Source organism: Coregonus lavaretus (genome assembly GCF_964263955.1).
Source record: "Coregonus lavaretus genome assembly, contig: HAP1_SCAFFOLD_1489, whole genome shotgun sequence".
NCBI lineage: Eukaryota > Metazoa > Chordata > Actinopteri > Salmoniformes > Salmonidae > Coregonus > Coregonus lavaretus.
Window position 1 is genome coordinate 49137 of NW_028162141.1, and position 24427 is coordinate 73563.

Consider the following 24427-nt stretch of genomic DNA (forward strand, 5'->3'; position numbering starts at 1 on the left):
GAGAGACTTATTTCTGGAAAGGTGGATTTTTAGAAGTAGAAGCTCAAACTGTTTGGGCACAGACCTGGATAGTATGATAGAGCTCTGCAGGCTATCTCTACAGTAGATTGCAACTCCCCCCCATTGGCAGTTCTATCTAGACGGAAAATGTTGTAGTTGGGGATGGACATTTCAGAATTTTGGGTGGCCTTCCTGAGCCAGGATTCAGACACTGCTAGAACATCAGGGTTGGCGGAGTGTGCTAACGCAGTGAATAACTCAAACTTAGGAAGTAGACTTCTGATATTTACGTGCAAGAAACCAAGACTTTTGCGATTACAGAAGTCAGCAAATGATAGCGCCTGGGGAGTAGGAGTGATACTGAGGGCTGCAGGGCCTGGGTTAGCCTCTACATCACCAGAGGAACAGAGGAGGACTAGAATAAGGATACGGCTAAAGGCTTTAAGAACTGGTCTTCTAGTGCGTTGGGTACATAGAATAAAGGGGGCAGATTTCCGGGTGTTGTAGAAAAGATTCAGGGCATTATGTACAGACAAGGATATGGAAGGATATGAGTAAAGTGGAGGTAAACCTAAGCGTTGGGTAACAATGAAAGAGATAGCATCGCTGGAGGCACCAATTGAGTCGGTCTCCGCGTGTATGGGGGGTGGGACAAAGGAGCTATCTAAGGCAGGTATAGCTGGGCTGGGGGATCTACAGTGAAATAGTACAATTAGAAATAACCGAAACAACAATAAGCTAACCATGTTTGGGCTGAGGCTAAACATAAACAGGATGTAGTACCGTAAAAAGGAACAGTCCAGCAGACATCAGCTGTATAGCTGAGTTATCATAAGGTCCGGTGAACAGCAATAGGAGAGTTCGGAGGTAGTTCGGAGGCTGCTAAAGCACTAGCGAGTAAGAGGCCACGGCTAGCGTGTGCTAGCGGGCCGGGGCTAGCAGATGGAATCTTCGTGGTCGACGTCGTAACCACATCAGACGATTTCGTCGGCAGACCAGTCGTGTAGGATCGGCGGGGCTCCGTGTCAACACTAGGTGGTCCCGTCCGGTTGACAGAGATGTAGATAGCCGGGAGATGGGCCTAGCTCAGGATGATTAGCCAGACCACAGCGTCCATTTTGTTGCAGCTAGCTGGTAGCGATGAATCCGGAGTTAAAGGTCCAGTGATTCAGTGATTCCGGCAGAAAGACTGATATGTTCCGGGTCGATAACGCGCTGTGCAGACAGTGCAGACTGGCCGAATAATAGTCCAGACTTGAGCTGGCTGGTGAGTGGTGCAGGCCACGGACAATGGTGAAAAACCGCTAACGGTAGCTGATAGCAAGTAGCTAGTTAGCTGGCTACTCCCATCCGGTACACCTAGAGGTAGATATGAGCCTGGATCTAGGCTAGCTCGAGGCTAACTGGTGCTTGCATCGGGGGCAGTGGTGATTAGCCAGACAGCAACATCCATTCGGTTGCGGCTAGCTAGTTGCGATCCGGTGATTAATGTCCAGTGATTAGATTAATCCCGCAGAAAAAAAATCCAATGTTCTGGGTGAAATACCGCTAACTGTGGCTAATAGCAAGTAGCTAGTTAGCTGGCTAGCTAGTTTCAACTGGAGATTCTAGATAAAAGGTAAGTCAATAATAGAATCCGTTCCACATTGAGTGAGGCGGGTTGCAGGAAAGTATATTTTGTAGAAGGATGAAAAGTCTGATAGGGAAATAAAAGGGTATTTACAGGCTATTTACAGACACACGACAAAAACAGGACTGCACTACTACGCCATCTTGGATTCGAAGTAACAAAGCCTACCATCAGTAACACACTACGCCGCCAGGGACTCAAATCCTGCAGTGCCAGACATGTCCCCCTGCTTAAGCCAGTACATGTCCAGGCCCATCTGAAGTTTGCTAGAGTGCATTTGGATGATCCAGAAGAGGATTGGGAGAATGTCACATGGTCAGATGAAACCAAAATATAACTTTTTGGTAAAAACTCAACTCGTCGTGTTTGGAGGACAAAGAATGCTGAGTTGCATCCAAAGAACACCATACCTACTGTGAAGCATGGGGGTGGAAACATCGTGCTTTGGGGCTGTTTTTCTGCAAAGGGACCAGGACGACTGATCCGTGTAAAGGAAAGAATGAATGGGGCCATGTATCGTGAGATTCTGAGTGAAAACCTCCTTCCATCAGCAAGGGCATTGAAGATTAAACGTGGCTGGGTCTTTCAGCATGACAATGATCCCAAACACACCGCCCGGGCAACGAAGGAGTGGCTTCGTAAGAAGCATTTCAAGGTCCTGGAGTGGCCTAGCCAGTCTCCAGATCTCAACCCCATAGAAAATCTTTGGAGGGAGTTGAAAGTATGTGTTGCCCAGCGACAGCCCCAAAACATCACTGCTCTAGAGGAGATCTGCATGGAGGAATGGGCCAAAATACCAGCAACAGTGTGTGAAAACCTTGTGAAGACTTACAGAAAACGTTTGACCTGTGTCATTGCCAACAAAGGGTATATAACAAAGTATTGAGAAACAAGATTTGGCCCTCTTTTTTTTGGTGGACGTGTTTATTAATTAGTGTGTGTAAGGTGTATATATGGTCAGTAGTGCGATGGTTGGGGAGAAAGCCAATTTGACACTTACTTATTAAATTTTTTTCTTGAAGAAAGGTTTGAATTCTTGAATTCAAAATGCTACAGAAAACCTTTCCCAAGTTGCTGTTTACGCAAATTCCCCTGTAATTATTGGGGTCTGATTTGTCTCCACTTTTGTGGATAGGGGAGATGAGCCCCTGGTTCCAGACATCAGGAAAGCAGACAGAAGTTAGTACCATGTTGAACAATTTAAGCACAGCATTTTGCAACTCAGGTGTGATGTTTTTCAGCATTTAATTTCTGATGTTATCTAGACCACAAGCCTTCTTTGGTTTTATAGATTTTAGCTTTTCATTTATTTATTGTTCGCTCTCTGTCTCTCAATTTAATTCAATTCAATTGAAGAGCTTTATTGGCATGGGAAACATATGTGGTCCTCTGTAGCTCAATCGGTAGAGCATGGCGCTTGTAACGCCAGGGTAGTCGGTTCGACCAGCCAATACATAAAAACTGTAAGTCGCTTTGGATAAAAGCGTCTGCTAAATGGAATATTATTATTATATTATATGTTAACATTGCCAAAGCAAGTGAAGTAGATAATAAACAAAAGTGAAATAAACATTAAATATTAACAGTAAACGTTACACTCACAAAAGTTCCAAAAGAATAAAGACATTTCAAATGTCTACATGTCACACCCTGATCTGTTTCAGCTGTCTTTGTGATTGTCTCCACCCCCCTCCAGGTGTCGTCCATCTTCCCCATTATCCCCAGTGTATTTATACCTGTGTTCTCTGTTTGTCTGTTGTTCGTTTTCTTTCGGTTTTCCCCTGTCTTGTTCAAGTTCCTGTTTTCTAGTTATCCCCGTTTTGACCATCCTGCCTGCCCTGACCCTGAGACTGCCTGCCGTTCTGTACCTTGTCTCACCACCCTGGATTATTGACCTCTGCCTGCCCTGACCCTGAGCCTGCCTGCCGTTCTGTACCTTGTCTCACCACCCTGGATTATTGACCTCTGCCTGCCCTGACCCTGAGCCTGCCTGCCGTTCTGTACCTTTTTGTAATCAACTTTTGTTACTTCGACACTGTCTTCATCAGGGTCTTCTCCTGAAATGTGAAACTCTCTCTCTCTCTCTCTGTCTCTCTCTGTCTCTGTCTCTGTCTCTCTCTCCCTCTCTCTCCCCCTCTCTCAATTCAATTCAATTCAATTCAATTCAATAGCCTTTTTTGACATGGCAAGTTAAATTACTTACATTGTCAAACTATACATATAACAACAATGGTGGGACCAACAGCAATAATAATAGTATTGGAAATGGGATTACCATAAACAGCAACTACAACAACAATATTAATGAGAATAACAATACATTAAAGCAATAGTAGTAGGCCAATCTCAACCTGACTGAGAAGACACATGACATGGTATGAAAGACAAAACTAAATGGGAAATATTATTGACATTACATTGTCTCTCTCTCTCTTTCCCCCTCTCTCTGTCTCTCGCTCTCGCTCTCTCTCTCTCAGTTCAGTTCAATTCATTGGCATGGGAAGCATATGTTAACAGCCAAAGGAAGTGAAGTAGATAATAATACAAAATGAACAGTAAACATTACACTCACATAAGTTCCAAAAGAATAAAGACATTTCAAATGTCATATTATGTCTATATACAGTGTTGTAATGATGTGCAAATAGTTAAAGTACAAAAGGGAAAGTAAATAAACATAAATATGGGTTGTATTTACAATGGTGTTTGTTCTTCACTGGTTGCCCTTTTCTTGTGGCAACAGGTCACAAATCTTGCTGCTGTGATGGCACACTGTGGTATTTCACCCAGTAGATATGGGAGTTTATCAAAATTGGATTTGTTTTCGAATTCTTTGTGGATCTCTGTAATCTGAGGGAAATATGTGTCTCTAATATGGTCATACATTTGGCAGGAGGTTAGGAAGTGCAGCTCAGTTTCCACCTCATTTTGTGGGCAGTGTGCACATAGCCTGTCTCCTCTTGAGAGCCAGGTCTGCCTACGGCGGCCTTTCTCAATAGCAAGGCTATGCTCACTGAGTCTGTACATAGTCAAAGCTTTCCTTAGGTTTGGGTCAGTCTCAGTGGTCTCTCTCTCTCTCTCTCACTTTCTCTCTCTCTCTTTCTCTTACTCTCTCGCTCTTCTTCTCTCCTTCTTCTCTCTTCCTGTTTTGCCAAATAAGGAGACAGACTAACACCAATCAGACACTGACAGCTATGGTGAGAAAAGGTTAAGAACTCTTCTAGTTAAAGGTTGTGTGTGTGTGTGTGTGTGTGTGTGTGTGTGTGTGTGTGTGCGTGATGTTTGTGACCACTTCCTCTCGTCTTCATTCTCTCAAAATGAGTCAGGAAGCCAGAGTACCGTTAGCTACAGGAAGTCTGTGTGTTTACTGATCAGCTTCTCATTCCCCATAGCTGAACCCTTACACTGGCTAGTTTATATGTCATCTTAGAACAACTTCAGGTGAATTCTTACACAGAACTGTGTGTGTGTGTCTACTTTCTCCATCACTGTGTGTGTGTGTTAGAAAAGCAGAGAGGGGAGGAGAAAGGGAGAGAGAGGAGAGAGGGGGTGTGTCTGTACATGTTGTCTACAAGGTCTGCCTGACGAGGTGGATTCTGTAGCTGTGTGTGTGTAATTAGACTTGCACTAACACGCCCCTGATACTCTGTGCAATGCTACTCTCTCTCCTGATTAGAAGACAGGTCAGGATACTTCTATATATCAGCCCTTCTCTCCCCTGATTAGAAGACAGGTTAGGATACTTCTATATATCAGCCCTTCTCTCCCCTGATTAGAAGACAGGTCAGGATGCTTCTATATATCAGCCCTTCTCTCTCCTGATTAGAAGACAGGTCAGGATGCTTCTATATATCAGCCCTTCTCTCCCCTGGTTAGAAGACAGGTCAGGATACTTCTATATATCAGCCCTTCTCTCCCATGATTAGAAGACAGGTCAGGATGCTTCTATATATCAGCCCTTCTCTCCCCTGATTAGAAGACAGGTCAGGATACTTCTATATATCAGCCCTTCTCTCTCCTGATTAGAAGACAGGTCAGGATGCTTCTATATATCAGCCCTTCTCTCCCCTGATTAGAAGACAGGTCAGGATACTTCTATATATCAGCCCTTCTCTCCCATGATTAGAAGACAGGTCAGGATGCTTCTATATATCAGCCCTTCTCTCTCCTGATTAGAAGACAGGTCAGGATACTTCTATATATCAGCCCTTCTCTCCCCTGATTAGAAGACAGGTCAGGATAGTACTATATATCAGCCCTTCTCTCCCCTGATTAGAAGACAGGTTAGGATAGTACTATATATTGTATGCCATTTAGCTTTTATCCAAAGTGACTTACAGTAGTGGGTGAATACATTTTCATATGGATGGTCCCGGGAATCGAACCCACGATCCTGGCAGGGCAAGATCCATGCTCTACCAACTGAGCCACTTTTCTGACAGGTCAGGATACTTCTAAAGATTCTCAGTTCTATCTCCCTCCCTCCCTCCCTCCCTCCCTCCCTCCCTCCCCCTCCTTCTCTCTGTCATCTCACCCCTTTTATTTCTCCACTCCATCTTGCTTTCTCCTTCTCTCAGTAAGTTACAGGATGTGGTCTCCTGCAAGCGTCTGTCTGTGTATGTCTGTGTCTGTGTGTGTCTGTGTGTCTGTGTGTGTGTCTGTGTGTGTCTGTGTGTGTGTCTGTGTGTGTCTGTGTCTGTGTGTGTCTGTGTGTGTGTCTGTGTGTCTGTATGTCTGTGTGTGTCTGTGTGTGTGTCTGTCTGTGTCTGTCTGTGTCTGTGTGTCTGTGTGTGTGTGTGTCTGTGTGTGTGTGTGTCTGTGTGTGTCTGTGTCTGTGTGTGTGTGTGTCTGTGTGTGTCTGTGTGTGTCTGTGTGTGTCTGTGTGTGTGTTAAGGCTATGGTTCAACCCAGCACTCAGAGAAACCAACACGACAAAGGGAGTGGAAGAAACAAAAATGTTTTAATAAAAGTTCAAATTGTCTTAGTCCAAAAACAACTGACGTAAAGGAACAGAGTGGGCTAGTCGGCTCCGGAGGAAGGAGAGGCTGAGGCAGGCAGGCAGGCAGGCAGGCAGGCAGACCGACCGGCAGGAAGGCAGGCAGGTTGGGAGGTATGTCCGAACGCTCTGGTAAGAACAACGATCTGGCGCCGGTGGAGAGCCATGCCCAGGAATAAGTAGTGCAGGTTGATGAGAGAATAGGATGCAGCTGCGTAGGCAGGAATCACTGGAAACAACCCGCAGCTGCACAGGAGAGGCAGATCCTGAGCACGCCCCCTGCTCCACTCCAGACACACCCACATAAAGGGGACAAACACACATACAACAGAAAAAGAGGGGACAAAACAAGGAGGAAGGGAAACAGAAAAGGGAGAGACAAGCTGCCCACATAACAGTACCCCCCCCTCAATGGTCGCCACCTGGCGACCCACCAGGCCTGTCAGGGTTGTCATGATGGAAGTCCGTGATCAGCTGAGGATCCAACACAAAACGCTTAGGGACCCAAGACCTCTCCTCTGGTCCATAACCTTCCCAATCGACTAGGTATTGGAGACCCCTACCCCGCCTCCGAGAGTCCAGGAGCCTACTGACGGTGTAGGCCGGATGGTCGTCAATGAGGCGAACAGGTGGAGGTGGATCAGCCGGCGGACACAAAAGGCTGGAGGACACAGGTTTCAGTTGGGAGACGTGGAAGGTAGGGTGTATCTTCATGGCTGAAGGCAACTTCAAACGAACCGCAGCGGGGTTAATGATGGATTCCACCACAAACGGACCCAGGTACCGAGGAGACAGCTTGCGTGATTTGGTACGAAGAGGTACGTTCTTAGATGACAGCCAAACCTCTTGACCAGGATGAAACACAGGTGCGGGAGTCCTGCTCCTATCCGCTGTTGTCTTGTTCCTGTCGGTGGTCCGAAGCAATGCTTCCCGAGCGTCGCTCCACACTCTCTGGCAGCGGCGGAGGTTCTCCTGAACCGAAGGAACAGCCAATTCCTTCTCCTGAGCAGGAAACAGAGGGGGTTGATAACCCATGGTAACCTCGAAGGGTGAAAGACCGGTGGCAGAGGCGGTGAGGGAGTTGTGGGCGTACTCTATCCAGGGCAGATGTTTAGCCCAGGATGATGGATGTTGAGCAGCCACACAACGAAGGGTTGCTTCGAGGTTTTGGTTGGCTCTTTCTGTTTGACCGTTGGTCTGGGGATGAAACCCTGAGGACAGACTAACGGAAGCACCCAAAGCAGAACAGAAACCCTTCCAAACACGGGAAGTAAACTGTGGGCCTCTATCAGATACGATGTCCACAGGTATTCCATGGGGACGGAATACATGTTGGACTAGGAGGTCCGCTGTCTCACTGGCAGACGGTAATTTTGGTAATGCTATATAGTGGACAGATTTAGAGAATCTGTCCACAATGGTAAGTATAGTATCATTACCTTCAGACTTGGGTAGGCCGGTGACAAAATCCATGGCAATGTGGGACCAGGGACGGCTGGGAACTGGGAGGGGTAGCAGCAGCCCCGAAGGGGACTGATGGGAGGCTTTGCCCCGAGCACAGGTTGAACAGGCTGCCACAAAAGCCCGAACGTCAGTTTCCATTGACGGCCACCAAAAATGTCTCCTAAGCAGCGTCAACGTGCGTCTCATCCCAGGGTGACCAGCAAAACGGGAGGTGTGAATCCACTGCAACACCTGAGACCGGACCGTCTCGGGAACAAAGAGTAGGTTGGGAGGTCCATCACCCGGTCCCGGGTCCGTGGCAAGTGCAGTCTTCACAAGAGACTCGATCTCCCACTGAACAGCCGCCACGACGCATGAGGAAGGCAGGACTGCCTCAGGCTCGCTGGTCTCCGAAGGGTCAGCAAACTGGCGGGACAAAGCATCTGGTTTAACATTTCTTGACCCCGGTCTGTATGTAAGAATAAAGTTAAACCTACTAAAAAACAGGGCCCATCTGGCTTGGCGTGAGTTGAGTCTCTTAGTGGCTTGGATGTAAGCCAAGTTTTTGTGGTCAGTCCAGACCACAAACGGCAGTTCAGCTCCATCCAGCCAGTGCCGCCATTCTTCCAGTGCAAGCTTGACCGCCAGCAGTTCCCGGTTTCCAACGTCGTAATTCCGTTCTGTGGGTGACAATTTCTTGGAGAAAAACGCACAGGGGTGAAGCCTTTGGTCAGTGGGGGAGCGCTGGGAGAGGACTGCTCCCACACCTGAGTCCGACGCGTCCACCTCCACAACAAACTGCAGAGAGGTATTGGGGTGTATCAACACGGGGGAGGTGGAAAACAGTTCCTTCAAAACCCCTACCGCCTGCTCCGCCTCAGGGGACCACCGAAAAGGGACTTTAGGAGATGTGAGTCTTGTAAGGGGTGCCACCACTCTACTAAAACCCTTAATGAATCTACGGTAGAAGTTAGCAAAGCCCAAAAATCGTTGAAGTTGCTTACGGGTGGTGGGTGTGGGCCATTCCGTCACTGCCCGGATCTTCTCGGGGTCCGCCTTCACCTGCCCGCTCTCAATTATGAATCCAAGGAACGATGTAGACTGTTTGTGGAACTCACACTTCTCTGCCTTGACGTACAGCTTGTTCTCCAAGAGCCGTTGAAGGACTTGACGGACGTGTGACTCATGCTCCTCGGGTGACTTGGAAAAAACAAGAATATCATCCAGGTATACAAAGACAAAACGGTTCAAAAAATCCCTAAGAACATCGTTCACCATGGCTTGGAAAACCGCAGGGGCATTTGAAAGCCCAAAGGGCATGACCAAATACTCAAAATGTCCCAGTGGAGTGTTGAAAGCGGTTTTCCACTCATCTCCCTTTCGGATTCGGACAAGGTGATAAGCATTCCTGAGGTCGAGCTTGGAAAACACTGTGGCGCCATGCAGAGGTTCAAAAGCTGAGTTGATGAGTGGAAGGGGATACTTGTTTTTAACAGTTATGTTGTTTAAACCCCTGAAATCGATACAGGGGCGTAACGACTTGTCCTTCTTTTCCACGAAAAAGAAACCTGCACCCAAAGGAGACGACGAGGGACGGATTATGCCCGAGACCAGAGAATCACCAATGTACTGCTCCATTGCCTCTCTTTCCGGTCGGGACAGATTGTATAACCGACTAGAGGGCAAGGGAGCACCAGGGAGCAGTTCAATAGGGCAATCATAAGGCCTATGTGGTGGTAGAGACAGAGCCTTGTCCTTACTGAAAACCTCCGCTAAGTCATGGTATTCTTTGGGGACAGATGACAGATCAAGAGGAGCTGAGGGAGGAGTTGGGTTACACTTAGTGGGGGGAACCGCTGACCTCAGGCACTCGGAATGGCAGTTAGTGCTCCAACTGAGAATGGTGTGACGTGTCCAATCAATTTGTGGGTTGTGAAGAGCCAACCAGGGGAAGCCAAGGATTAGGGAGGTAGCTGAGCCAGACATAACTCTTAGCTGAATGCTTTCACAATGATTGCCAGAAATCACTAGGGAAACGGGGGTGGTCTGATGAGTTATCTCCGCGAGGAGGCGCCCATCAAGGGCTGTGACCCGGATGGGGGTAGGTAGTGGCTCCATGGGGATACGAGCTTGTGTAACGAACTGGTGGCTAATAAAGTTATCTTCTGCACCTGAGTCTATGAGAGCTGAGAGTGGCAGGGAATGACTCTGGAAACGTAAGGTTACAGGTACTTGTAATCGGGGAATGATGGGTTCAGGATCTAACTCTGGGCTCGCAAGTAGACCCACCGTTACGAGCGAGCCTTGTCTTTTGGCCGCTTAGGGCATGTAGCCAGAATGTGTGTGGCGTCTCCACAGTACAGGCACTCACCCGCCTGGAGGCGCCGTTGCCGCTCAGCTGGAGGTAGTCGAGCTCGACCCACTTGCATAGGTTCCTCCTCTGTGCTCGGGATGGAATCAGGAACAAGAAGCTGCCGACTCCGGAGAGGCGAGACTCGAGTGGTTGAAGGCTGGGGAACTCGTCCTCCTAGATGTGGCCGATCGCCTCTCTCCCGACGCCTCTCCCGCAACCGATTGTCTAGCTTGATGGACAGGGAAACGAGAGAATGTAAATCATGTGGCTCATCACGAGCAGCCAGTTCATCCTTAATGGCTTCATTCAAACCGTTTAGAAATGCTCCTTGAAGTGCCACATTGTTCCACTTGGAGTCCGCTGCCAACGTCCAGAACTCAATAGAGTACTCTGCCACACTGTTAGAACCCTGCCTCAAATTAAAAAGTATCTTGGAGGAATTACCCACATGGTCAGGATGGTCAAAAACAGTCTTCAATTTAGCAGAGAAATCAGCAAAAGTCAATCCAGTCAAAGTTTGATCTGAGCACACAGCCTCAGCCCAAACCAGAGCTTTCCCTCTTAACAGCCCCAGAACATAATGTACCTTAGATGAATCAGTAGAAAACGACAGTGGTCTCTGCCGAAAAATCAAGTCACACTGAAGCAAAAATCCCCGGCACTTGTCCAATTCTCCATTGAACGGTTCAGGCGACGTGACAGGGGGTTCCCGACGGAACGAAGCCTGCCTAGTGTCCGAGGAAACAACTTGGGGTGCATCAAACTGGGGGTCAGAGAGAGATGGAGAACTGATAACAGACAATTTAGAGACGTGTGTAGTTAACTGAGTCACCTGGTTCAGCAGTTGATGATTATCTTCCACAAGAGTCCGAATCAACTGGTCATGCTGTCCTAGCAACGTTCCTTGAGCCTGGATAGCTTGTTGGAAGCTGTCTTTGTTTGCCCCGTGCTGTTTCTCTGTTGGGTCCATGGCCAGATCGTTCTGTTAAGGCTATGGTTCAACCCAGCACTCAGAGAAACCAACACGACAAAGGGAGTGGAAGAAACAAAAATGTTTTAATAAAAGTTCAAATTGTCTTAGTCCAAAAACAACTGACGTAAAGGAACAGAGTGGGCTAGTCGGCTCCGGAGGAAGGAGAGGCTGAGGCAGGCAGGCAGGCAGGCAGGCAGGCAGACCGACCGGCAGGAAGGCAGGCAGGTTGGGAGGTATGTCCGAACGCTCTGGTAAGAACAACGATCTGGCGCCGGTGGAGAGCCATGCCCAGGAATAAGTAGTGCAGGTTGATGAGAGAATAGGATGCAGCTGCGTAGGCAGGAATCACTGGAAACAACCCGCAGCTGCACAGGAGAGGCAGATCCTGAGCACGCCCCCTGCTCCACTCCAGACACACCCACATAAAGGGGACAAACACACATACAACAGAAAAAGAGGGGACAAAACAAGGAGGAAGGGAAACAGAAAAGGGAGAGACAAGCTGCCCACATAACAGTGTGTGTCTGTGTGTGTCTGTGTCTGTGTGTGTGTGTGTGTCTGTGTGTGTGTCTGTGTGTGTGTCTGTGTGTGTCTGTGTGTGTGTCTGTGTGTCTGTGTATCTGTGTGTGCTTTACCCACAATACACACACCCCTTCAGACAATAACACCTGGATACAGGAGACTGACCAAGAGGCTGAACAGACAGTTCTAAGCCATCAAACACACACACACACACACACACACACACACACACACACACACACACACAGTGCGTTCTGCTGGGCCAGGTCTGAGAAGCCCAGAGGTGTGTGGGACTGTGTGGAATGCTGTGCATGTGCAGAGAGAGAACAGTCTGTCAACTTTATTCATCACCATTCTAAAATAAATATTGGAAACGTTTTAGTGGGAATAAAATGTTAATAACCTACAATTTAACAAACAAAGAAAATGGGCGTATGAAACCGTGAAACAGCGCTGCTTTGTACGAAAAGTGTAGACTAGTTTGGAATTGGTGTCAAGGTGTTAATACTTCTAATGTTACATTGCTAAAACCAAGAGAGCAAAAGCTTCCTCAAGAGAATGCCAGGACATTCTTTCTCTATCTCGTTTACAACTGAATATGATGTCTGCAGCAGCCTGATACAATGAAGCCCTATGTAAATCCCCGTGTGCTTCTGCGAGTCCGCTGACCCGTTCATCAGGACACAACGGTGTGCAACGTTTAATTAATGGTGCTGTACTGACCGACCAGTTGTTCTGAACGACCAGTTGAAAATCGTTGTAATTAAGGTGACGTGGAGGGCGCTGGTTTAGGGGGCTGCTGAACGAATTTTGCTGTAGCCTACGAGACTGTTGAAGAAATGTTTTCGGGAAAAAAGGGGCCTTCAGTACTCTACATTACGTTACGGAACGGTACGTTGAATGAACTGAACGCAGCCCGGCGTCTCCCTGAATGAGGAAGTCCGGAGGGGTGGGCGCGACACCGTATATATAACCGTGCGCCTGCTCATCTTCCCGCTTCACTCCCCGGTCCCTGCGAGCCGCTAAGGTAAGAACTTGAACCCCGACACACACACACACACACACACACACACACACACACTTTATAGGCCTACACATCTTTATGATTATCTGTTCTCCTTGGTGATTTGTGCTAAATTCTACCTTTTACTCACACTGCGCAGAGCACGATTTAATGCAGTAGACTCGGTAGGTTGAATGTTCAGAATGTTGGTTCCTCTCTTCCCCTCGTCCACCCCACCCCACATCTCCTCTCCTCTCTTCCCCTCGTCCACCCCACCCCACATCTCCTCTCCTCTCTTCCCCTCGTCCACCCCACCCCACATCTCCTCTCCTCTCTTCCCCTCGTCCACCCCACCCCACATCTCCTCTCCTCTCTTCCCCTCGTCCACCCCACCCCACATCTCCTCTCCTCTCTTCCCCTCGTCCACCCCACCCCACATCTCCTCTCCTCTCTTCCCCTCGTCCACCCCACCCCACATCTCCTCTCCTCTCTTCCCCTCGTCCACCCCACCCCACATCTCCTCTCCTCTCTTCCCCTCGTCCACCCCACCCCACATCTCCTCTACTCTCTTCCCCTCGTCCACCCCACCCCACATCTCCTCTCCTCTCTTCAGCCTGTCTCCTCTCTTCTCTTCTCCATCTCCCCCCTAGTCTATAGGTGTTTATAGTAAAATCAGTGCTCTAGAACCATGGCGTGGGATGGCTATATAACCAACCTGATGGCGGGAACACCTCCCTTCGTGGAAGAGGCAGCTATCTGTGGATCTGAGGCTGGGAAGGAGTCGGTCTGGGCAGCAACACCTGGAGGCCAACTGGCTGGTGTGACGGTAAGTAGGCTAGCTAACACGGGTAGGGTGTGTGTGTGTGTGTGTGTGTGTGTGTGTGTGTGTGCACTTAGTCCTAGGTGTTTAATTTGGGCGGCTGTTGAAGTGATGGTTGGTTTAAAGGTTTGCTAGTTTGGGGGTTTGATGTTTCCTGGTGTCTCTGACATCAGGGGTGTGTCTGACATCAGGGGTGTGTCTGACATCAGGGGTGTGTCTGACATCACTGGTGTCTCTGACATCACTGGTGTCTCTGACATCACAGGTGGATCTGACATCACGGGGTGTTTTCCTATAGTTGACCCCTCAACCCCCAAAGTAGCCAACTGACAGGGAGGGAGGGAGGGAGGAAGGGGATGAGCTTGGGCAATTTTGACACTGTCACATGTCACAACAAGCAGATTAGGGAGGCTGGTGGTCAAGCCTGTCTTTCTCAGTTTGATCTACAGGCTATTGGTTTGATGGCTGGGATACTGGAGGCATATAGGGTTAGGGTGGAGAGGAGAGGGCTGGGGTTAGGGTTTAGGGTATAGGGTTAGGGTGGAGAGGAGAGGGCTCCTAGAGAGGGATGGGCTCAGGGTTAGGGTATAGGGTATAGGGTTTAGGGTATAGGTCTAGGTCTAGGGTCTAGGGTTTAGGGTATAGGGCTCGGGTTAGGGTATAGGGTATAGGGATAGGGTTTAGGGTATAGGGCTAGGGTATAGGGCTCGGGTTAGGGTATAGGGATAGGGTTTAGGGTATAGGGCTAGGGTTTAGGGTATAGGGCTCGGGTTAGGGTATAGGGATAGGGTTTTTAGGGTATAGGGCTCGGGTTAGGGTATAGGGTATAGGGCTGGGGTTAGGGTTTAGGGTATAGGGTTAGGGTTTAGGGTATAGGGCTCGGGTTAGGGTATAGGGTATAGGGCTGGGGTTAGGGTTTAGGTTTAGGGTATAGGGCTTGGGTTAGGGTTTAGGGTATAGGGATAGGGTTTAGGGTATAGGGCTCGGGTTAGGGTATAGGGTATAGGGTATAGGGCTGTGGTTAGGGTTTAGGGTATAGGGTTAGGGTGGAGAGGAGAGGGGTCCAAGAGAGGGATGGGCTCAGGGTTAGGGTATAGGGTATAGGGATAGGGTTTAGGGTATAGGTCTAGGGTTTAGGGTATAGGGTATAGGGCTGTGGTTAGGGTTTAGGGTATAGGGTATAGGGATAGGGTTTAGGGTATAGGGCTCGGGTTAGGGTATAGGGCTGTGGTTAGGGTTTAGGGTATAGGTTTAGGGTGGAGAGGAGAGGGCTCCAAGAGAGGGATGGGCTCAGGGTTAGGGTATAGGGTATAGGGATAGGGTTTAGGGTATAGGTCTAGGGTTTAGGGTATAGAGCTCGGGTTAGGGTATAGGGTATAGGGCTCGGGTTAGGGTTTAGGGATAGGGTTTAGGGTATAGGGCTCGGGTTAGGGTTTAGGGTATAGGGCTCGGGTTAGGGTTTAGGCTTTAGGGTATAGGGATAGGGTTTAGGGTATAGGGATAGGGTATAGGGTTAGGGTTTAGGCTTTAGGGTATAGGGTTAGGGTTTAGGCTTTAGGGTATAGGGTGAGGGTTTGTTAACATGTAGCAGACTGATTTGTCTGAATCACTTCAATCTGGTTCTTTTATAAACTAGAGAATATTTAGTAAAGTTACTACTGACTTCTGGTAAAAGTCTTCAAATGTGACAGCTGCATTATTTAACTATTCATATTGCAGAATGGTGTCTAGGGCAGTTCCGTGTTTGGAGTTAGATTCTGAGCTCCTTATTTGGTCATGTTGCACACAGCAACTTGAGACACACACACACACGCACACACACACACCACAACATATAGGAAGTGAAGAGAGCACCTTCTATGAGCCACTTCCCCCATCAAGAACTTCTGCAACACACACACACACACACACACACACACACACACACACACACACACACACACACACACACACACACACGCACACACACACCACCCTACAGCCAGTCACATGAGGAGCATGAAGATGTGTTTGCTCTGAGAATGGCCTGTGTGTGTGTGTGTGTGTGTGTGTGTGTGTGTGTGTGTGTGTGTGTGTGTGTGTGTGTGTGTGTGTGTGTGTGTGTGTGTGTGTGTGTGTGTGTGTGTGTGTGTGTGTGTGTGTGTGTGTGTGTGTGTCACAGACATTTCAGGGTTTGGAAGCTCAGGGTGATGGGTGTGGTGTTTGTAAACAAACCTGCAGTCTTTCTCCACAGCGCTCTAACACCCACACCACACACACACACACACACACACACACCACACACACCACACACACACACACACACACGCACACACACAAAGGATTGAGCAAACAGCCAGTAGGCAGATTACCCAAGAGGAGAGAGGGAGACCTTTTGGTAGAAGAGAATCCTCTTTAATGTCCAGAGTTAATGTCACCCCCCCCCCCCCCCCTTCTTCCCCTCCTCTTATCTCTTTCGCTCTCTCTCTCTCTCTCTCTCTCTCTCTCTCTCTCTCTCTCTCTCTACCTCTCTCTCTCTTCTCTCTCTCTCTCTCGCTCTCTCTCTCTCTCTCGCTCTCTCTCTCTGTCTCTGTCTCTCTCTCTACCTCTCTCTCTCTTCTCTCTCTCTCGCTCTCTCGCTCTCTCTCTCTCTCTCTCTCTCTCGCTCTCTCGCTCTCTGTCTCTGTCTCTCTCTCTCTCTCTCTCTCTCTCTCTCTCTACCTCTCTCTCTTCTCTCTCTCTCTCTCGCTCTCTCTCTCTCTCTCTCTCTCTCGCTCTCTCTCTCTCTATCTCCCCCTCTTCTCTGTCTCCCCCTCCTCTTCTCTCTCTCTCTCTCTCTCTGTCCCCTCCTCTTGTCTCTCTATCTCCCCCTCTTCTCTCTATCTCTCTCTCTCTCTCTCTCTCTCTCTCTCTCTCTCTCTCTCTCTCTCTCTCTCTCTCTCTCTCTCTCTCTCTCTCTCTCTCTCTCTCTCTCTCTCTCTCTCTCTCTCTCTCTATCTCTATCTCCCCCTCTTCTCTGTCTCCCCCTCTTCTCTGTCTCCCCTCCTCTTCTCTCTCTCTCTCTCTCTCTCTCTCTCTCTCTCTCTCTCTCTCTCTCTCTCTGTCTCTGTCTCTGTCTCTGTCTCTGTCTCTGTCTCTCTCTATCTCTCTCTCTCTTCCCCCTCCTATCTCTATCTCTCTCTGCTCTAGTTGTTACACTTTCAGGAAGTCAGTTGAGCTCTGAAGACAGCAGCGTGTGTTTTGTGGACAAGTCAGGACTTGTGCAGAGCTCTCCTCTCTTTCCCCTGTCAGGACTTGTGCAGAGTTCTCCTCTCTTTCAGGACTTGCATCTTTCATTCTTTCTCGCTCTCTTTCCATCTCTTCTCTCCATCTCTCTGTTGTATGTGTGTGTGTCTGTGTGTGTGTCTGTGTGTGTGTCTGTGCGCGTGTCTGTGTGTGTGTCTGTGTGTGTGTCTGTGTGTGTGTCTGTGTGTGTGTCTGTGTGTGTGTCTGTGCGCGTGTCTGTGCGCGTGTCTGTGTGTGTGTCTGTGCGCGTGTCTGTGCGCGTGTCTGTGCGCGTGTCTGTGTGTGTGTCTGTGCGCGTGTCTGTGTGTGTGTCTGTGTGTGTGTCTGTGTGCGTGTATGTGTGCGTGTATGTGCGCGTGTCTGTGCGCGTGTCTGTGTGCGTGTCTGTGCGCGTGTCTGTGTGCGTGTATGTGCGCGTGTCTGTGCGCGTGTCTGTGTGTGTGTCTGTGCGCGTGTCTGTGTGTGTGTCTGTGAGTGTGAGTTTTTTGTGACCACAACCTCTCAGTGCTGAAGATGATCTTAATGGTAAAGCTGATCTGTATGCTGTTGGTAGTAACATAGTGGTGAAATACTGTCTCTTAGTGGTGGAGAAGTGCAGTGCAGTGTCACTGGAGCTAGATGGAATATAGCTAACTAAGTTGTGGTTAAATACTGGTAGGTTGGGGGTACGATCCCCAGTTAAATTATCAACACTGACAATAGCGACCACTTTTTGCAGGCATTTTTCTGATATTGTTCATTACGGTAAGTAGCCGAGAGAGAGAGAGAAATGAAATGAGAAACTAGAGAAATGAAATGAGAAACTAGAGAAATGAAATGAGAAACTAGAGAAATGAAATGAGAAACTAGAGAAATGAAATGAGAAACTAGAGAAATGAAATGAGAAACTAGAGAAATGAAATGAGAAACTAGAGATGATGGCTGCAACCATCCAACCATCCAACCATCCAACCATCCAACCATCCAACCATCCAACCATCCAACCATCCAACTAGTAGTAGTAGTTTAAAGGATAATAAAAAATAACTGTTCTAAACTTATCCTTCTATTTATCCTTAAATCAATTCAGGCAATTTATCGCAATTTACCAGATCTATTAAGGAGATAGATTTGTGGTAAGGCCCTGCCATAGACTGGTGTCCTGTCCAGGGGTTGTCCTGTACATCAAGCTGCCTCACTACAGAAACAGGAGATAGACTGCTGCCTTATGGGTAGTGGTGGCTGGGACAAGGCTTATGGGTAGTGGTGGCTGGGACAAGGCTTATGGGTAGTGGTGGCTGGGACAAGGCTTATGGGTAGTGGTGGCTGGGACAAGGCTTATGGGTAGTGGTGGCTGGGACAAGGCTTATGGGTAGTGGTGGCTGGGACAAGGCTTATGGGTAGTGGTGGCTGGGACAAGGCTTATGGGTAGTGGTGGCTGGGACAAGGCTTATGGGGGTATGAGTGTGTGTATGGGGTATGAGTGTGTGTATGGGGTATGAGTGTGTGTATGGGGTATGAGTGTGTGTATGGGGTATGAGTGTGTGTATGGGGTATGAGTGTGTGTATGGGGTATGAGTGTGTGTATGGGGTATGAGTGTGTGTATGGGGTGTGGTCTAAGCTGGAGGCTCAGGGTGGGCATGACTGGACTAGAACGGTTGGAATTCCTAAACTGGAAATCTGGGAAATTTCAGGAGAGGGGGAGAGAAGGGGAGCGAGAGGAGAGAGGGAGGGAGAGAGGAGAGGGAAAGAGAGGAGGGGTAGAAGGAGAGAGGAGAGGCAGAGAGAGGGCAGAGAGAGAGAGAGAGAGGCAGAGAGGAGAGGCAGAGAGAGAGAAGGAGGAGAGAGGAGAGGGAGAGAGGAGAGGCAGAGAGAGGGCAGAGAGAGAGAGAGAGAGGAGAGGCAGAGAGGAGAGGCAGAGAGAGAGAAGGAGGAGAGGGCAGAGAGAGAGAGGCAGAGAGGAGAGGCAGAGAGAAGAGGCAGAGAGAGAGAAGGAGGAGAGAGGAGAGGGAGAGAGAGGGGGTAGAGTGAGAGGAGAGGGAGAGATTGATGGGAGTGAAAAGTTTGAATCCTTCAAAAAAAAAAGCAGGAACCTGTTTGAGCATGTACACTGTATCTCTCTCCCTCTTCATCCCTGTGTTTCTCTCACTGTTCTCTCTGAGTTCGTGTAGAAATGTGTGTGTCATTTCTAAATGTTGATATATACTGTATCATAGGAAATACTACATTAATCCACTAGTTATGTTTATAGTTACGTAGATTGTTATGTAAATACGGCTAGTGACATAGCAATGTACTTTAGGGGATGTGTGCCAAATGGTACCATATTTCCTATTTAATCATTTTGACCAGAGTCCATAAGGCTGTAGGGAATAGGATGCCATTTGGGACGTAGGGTTAGGTTATGGTTGGACTAAACCTACAGTACAGGGTTAGGGTTAGGGTTAGGGTTAGGGTTAGGTTATGGTTGGACTAAACCTACAGTACAGGGTTAGGGTTAGGGTTAGGTTATGGTTGGACTAAACCTACAGTACAGGGTTAGGGTTAGGGTTAGGGTTAGGGTTAGGGTTAGGGTTAGGGTTAGGTTATGGTTGGACTAAACCTACAGTACAGGGTTAGGGTTAGGGTTAGGGTTAGGTTATGGTTGGACTAAACCTACAGTACAGGGTTAGGGTTAGGGTTAGGGTTAGGGTTAGGGTTAGGGTTAGGGTTAGGGTTAGGGTTAGGGTTAGGTTATGGTTGGACTAAACCTACAGTACAGGGTTAGGGTTAGGGTTAGGGTTAGGGTTAGGTTATGGTTGGACTAAACCTACAGTACAGGGTTAGGGTTAGGGTTAGGGTTAGGTTATGGTTGGACTAAACCTACAGTACAGGGTTAGGGTTAGGGTTAGGGTTAGGGTTAGGTTATGGTTGGACTAAACCTACAGTACAGGGTTAGGGTTAGGGTTAGGGTTAGGTTATGGTTGGACTAAACCTACAGTACAGGGTTAGGGTTAGGGTTAGGGTTAGGGTTAGGTTATGGTTGGACTAAACCTACAGTACAGGGTTAGGGTTAGGGTTAGGGTTAGGTTATGGTTGGACTAAACCTACAGTACAGGGTTAGGGTTAGGGTTAGGGTTAGGTTATGGTTGGACTAAACCTACAGTACAGGGTTAGGGTTAGGGTTAGGGTTAGGGTTAGGGTTAGGGTTAGGGTTAGGTTATGGTTGGACTAAACCTACAGTACAGGGTTAGGGTTAGGGTTAGGGTTAGGGTTAGGGTTAGGGTTAGGGTTAGGGTTAGGTTATGGTTGGACTAAACCTACAGTACAGGGTTAGGGTTAGGGTTAGGGTTAGGGTTAGGTTATGGTTGGACTAAACCTACAGTACAGGAGGGTAGATCTCCAGGAACAGGGAACAGGGTTAGGCAGCTCTCTAGCTGTAGAACACCTACATTACCACTAGGGGGCACTGCAGGGTGGCGACGGCAACAGAGACCGAGGGAGAGGAGTAGCAGTGGCAATGTGCATTGAGAGTAACTGAATGTGACTGACTGGTGTGTTTTGGTTGTCAGTGAAATGAGTGAGCTGCTGCATAGCTTGATGATGAGTTCATTAGTGAACTGGGCTGTGTAGTGCCACGGCAAAAACTCACTGGGCTGTGTAGTGCTACGGCAAAAACAAAACGGTTCGCTGCTTTGGGTCCCCAAGACCCTGTCACCCTGTCTCCCCCCCTGTCACCCTGTCTCCCCCTCTGTCACCCTCTTTCCCGCTCTGTCACCCTCTTTCCCGCTCTGTCACCCTGTCTCCCCCTCTGTCACCCTGTCACCCCCTCTGTCTCCCCCTCTGTCACCCTGTCTCCCCCTCTGTCACCCTGTCTCCCCCTCTGTCACCCTGTCTCCCCATCTGTCACCCTGTCTCCCCCTCTGTCTCCCCCTCTGTCACCCTGTCTCCCCATCTGTCACCCTGTCTCCCCCTCTGTCACCCTGTCTCCCCATCTGTCACCCTGTCTCCCCCTCTGTCTCCCCCTCTGTCTCCCCCTCTGTCACCCTGTCTCCCCCTCTGTCTCCCTGTCTCCCCCTCTGTCACCCTGTCTCCCCCTCTGTCACCCTGTCTCCCCCTCTGTCTCCCCCTCTGTCACCCTGTCTCCCCCTCTGTCACCCTCTTTCCCCCTCTGTCTCCCTGTCTCCCCCTCTGTCACCCTCTTTCCCCCTCTGTCTCCCTGTCTCCCCCTCTGTCACCCTGACTCCCCATCTGTCACCCTGTCTCCCCCTCTGTCACCCTCTTTCCCGCTCTGTCACCCTGTCTCCCCCTCTGTCACCCTGTCACCCTCTTTCCCCCTCTGTCACCCTGTCTCCCCCTCTGTCTCCCTGTCTCCCCCTCTGTCACCCTGTCTCCCCCTCTGTCACCCTGTCTCCCCATCTGTCACCCTGTCTCCCCCTCTGTCACCCTCTTTCCCCCTCTGTCTCCCTGTCTCCCCCTCTGTCTCCCTGTCTCCCCCTCTGTCACCCTGTCTCCCCCTCTGTCACCCTGTCTCCCCCTCTGTCACCCTGTCTCCCCCTCTGTCACCCTGTCTCCCCCTCTGTCTCCCTGTCACCCTCTTTCCCCCTCTGTCACCCTCTTTCCCGCTCTGTCACCCTGTCTCCCCCTCTGTCACCCTGTCTCCCCCTCTGTCACCCTGTCTCCCCCTCTGTCTCCCTGTCACCCTCTTTCCCCCTCTGTCACCCTCTTTCCCCCTCTGTCTCCCTGTCACCCTCTTTCCCGCTCTGTCTCCCTGTCACCCTCTTTCCTGCTCTGTCACCCTCTTTCCCCCTCTGTCACCCTCTTTCCCCCTCTGTCACCCTCTTTCCCCCTCTGTCACCCTGTCTCCCCCTCTGTCACCCTGTCTCCCCCTCTGTCACCCTCTTTCCCCCTCTGTCACCCTCTTTCCCCCTCTGTCACCCTCTTTCCCCCTCTGTCACCCTCTTTCCCCCTCTGTCACCCTGTCTCCCCCTCTGTCACCCTGTCTCCCCCTCTGTCACCCTGTCTCCCCCTCTGTCACCCTGTCTCTCTCACCCTCTCCACCTCTCACCCTCTCTAACTCTTCTACCATGTGTAATGTGGATACTGTATGTCTATAGGCCATTCAAATATATCAATGTATCAGGGATGCAGCCAGTCCCCCAGGTGATAAAGCGGCACCTAAATTAATTGAGGAAATCCCTGATGTCTGTGTATTGTTACTCTAAATCAAATCCCTAACAACTGCAGTTGGTATGACAATAAGTTATTTATTCCCCTCTCTCCCCCCCCCATCCCCAGGCTGCAGAGATCAAGACCATGATGTCATTGGATCGTTCTCCTCTGTTCGCCAGTGGTCTTCATCTCAGTGGGAACAAGTGTACTGTCCTTAGAGATAATCTCCATACTGAAGGCGACCACACTTTAGACGTTAAGATGAGACCCACCGCTACTGATCCCAACCCCTACAGCATCACCATCGCTAAGAGTGGCCAGAGTACGTACCACACCAACACACACACGTCTTCTGATGTTTTCCTGTATTGGATTATACTGTTTATTAGGGACACCACCCTGGCCAGTAATAAACTGTGTATATGAGAATATGTTCATATGGAGACAAATAAAGGTTTACTATGTCTCTCTCTCCACCTCCCTCCCTCCCCCTCTCTCTACCTCCCCCCCTCCCTCTCCACCTCCCTCCCTCCCCCTCTCTCTACCTCCCCCCCTCCCTCCCCCCTCCCTCTCCACCTCCCTCCCCCCTCCCTCTCCACCTCCCTCCCTCCCCCTCTCTCTACCTCCCTCCCTCCCCCCTCCCTCTCCACCTCCCTCCCTCCCCCTCTCTCTACCCCCCACTCCCTCCCCCCTCCCTCTCTACCTCCCTCCCTCCCCCCTCCCTCTCCACCTCCCTCCCTCCCCCTCCCCCTCTCTCTACCTCCCCCCTCCCTCTCCACCTCCCTCCCTCCCCCTCTCTCTACCTCCCTCCCTCCCCCCTCCCTCTCCACCTCCCTCCCTCCCCCTCTCTCTACCCCCCACTCCCTCCCCCCTCCCTCTCTACCTCCCTCCCTCCCCCCTCCCTCTCCACCTCCCTCCCTCCCCCTCCCCCTCTCTCTACCTCCCCCCTCCCTCTCTACCTCCCTCCCTCTATCTCCCTCCCTCCCCCTCTCTCTACCCCCCACTCCCTCCCCCCTCCCTCTCTACCTCCCTCCCTCCCCCCTCCCTCTCCACCTCCCTCCCTCCCCCTCCCCCTCTCTCTACCTCCCCCCTCCCTCTCTACCTCCCTCCCTCTATCTCCCTCCCTCCCCCTCTCTCTACCTCTACCTCCCTCTCTCTCTGTCTCTCTCTCTGTCTCTCTCTCTGTCTCTGTCTCTCTCTCTGTCTCTGTCTCTCAGCTCTGATCATTGTTAAAGGGATGAAGGACATTCCTGGAGGAAAGATCAACATAAAGGCCTCCGACATGATGCAGTACCTGAGGAACAGTGGCTTCTAACGCCTGACCCCTGACCCCTGACCCCTGACCCCCCCCCGTGTTGAGTGAAGCTGCTCTTAGATGCTGATCCTGGATCAGTTTAGCGTTCCCCCTCTAAGGTTAGGATTGGGGGAATGGAAGCTCATCTGTGCCTAGTGGACGTTTCATCCCAGCAGCCTCAGTGCCTTGTTCTTTTAGATGATGATGATGATGATGATGATGAAATGCAAATGAACAAACGTGAAATTATTATAGCGGCAAATAAAATAAACAGATTTATTCTAAGAAAATATTTATTCTGACTGCTGATTAATTCTTTATTGTGGAAAAATGCACTTACTGTGAAATGTGGTTAAATGACTTATGTTAATGAGTAGTGTGTGTCGGTGTGTGTACTGTGTCTCTCTCTCGTTCTCTCTCTGTATAACTAGGTCACGCTGCCGTGTTCAACCTGAGGACTGTTAACTGTATAACTAGGTCACGCTGCCGTGTTCAACCTGAGGACTGTTAACTGTATAACTAGGTCACGCTGCCGTGTTCAACCTGAGGACTGTTAACTGTATAACTAGGTCACGCTGCCGTGTTCAACCTGAGGACTGTTAACTGTATAACTAGGTCACGCTGCCGTGTTCAACCTGAGGACTGTTAACTGTATAACTAGGTCACGCTGCCGTGTTCAACCTGAGGACTGTTAACTGTATAACTAGGTCACGCTGCCGTGTTCAACCTGAGGACTGTTAACTGTATAACTAGGTCACGCTGCCGTGTTCAACCTGAGGACTGTTAACTGTATAACTAGGTCACGCTGCCGTGTTCAACCTGAGGACTGTTAACTGTATAACTAGGTCACGCTGCCGTGTTCAACCTGAGGACTGTTAACTGTATAACTAGGTCACGCTGCCGTGTTCAACCTGAGGACTGTTAACTGTATAACTAGGTCACGCTGCCGTGTTCAACCTGAGGACTGTTAACTGTATAACTAGGTCACGCTGCCGTGT

The 24427-nt window shown here is 49.6% G+C and overlaps 2 protein-coding genes across 3 annotated transcripts in view; both read left to right on the forward strand.

The window, feature by feature from the left end:
* The first annotated feature begins 1439 nt into the window (after positions 1–1439).
* LOC311119549 (beta-enolase) overlaps positions 1440–24427 on the forward strand; it is a 47877-nt gene continuing 24889 nt past the window's right edge. The window contains exon 1 of the mRNA XM_084194227.1: positions 1440–1444. The gene's annotated coding sequence lies outside the window, so the exon portion shown is untranslated. The remainder of the gene's footprint in view (positions 1445–24427) is intronic.
* On the forward strand, positions 12902–23721 carry pfn1 (profilin 1). 2 transcript variants are annotated; one of them, XM_084194228.1, is made up of 4 exons: positions 12902–12944; positions 13534–13746; positions 22262–22457; positions 23353–23721. In XM_084194228.1, the coding sequence occupies exons 2-4, from the start codon at positions 13609–13611 to the stop codon at positions 23448–23450; spliced, it is 432 nt and encodes a 143-aa protein (XP_084050354.1). In that variant the 5' UTR covers positions 12902–12944; positions 13534–13608; the 3' UTR covers positions 23451–23721. The 2 variants fall into 2 exon arrangements, with proteins under 2 accessions (XP_084050354.1, XP_084050355.1); XM_084194229.1 differs by having other exon boundaries at positions 13571–13746.

Bases quoted from the DNA above. Each gene is read 5' to 3' on its own strand.
- pfn1 (XM_084194228.1), top strand. From the start codon at position 13,609: ATGGCGTGGGATGGCTATATAACCAACCTGATGGCGGGAACACCTCCC. The intron at 13,747-22,261 runs GTAAGTAGGCTA...CCCCATCCCCAG, and splicing joins GCCAACTGGCTGGTGTGACG to GCTGCAGAGATCAAGACCAT. The intron at 22,458-23,352 runs GTACGTACCACA...TCTGTCTCTCAG, and splicing joins CATCGCTAAGAGTGGCCAGA to CTCTGATCATTGTTAAAGGG.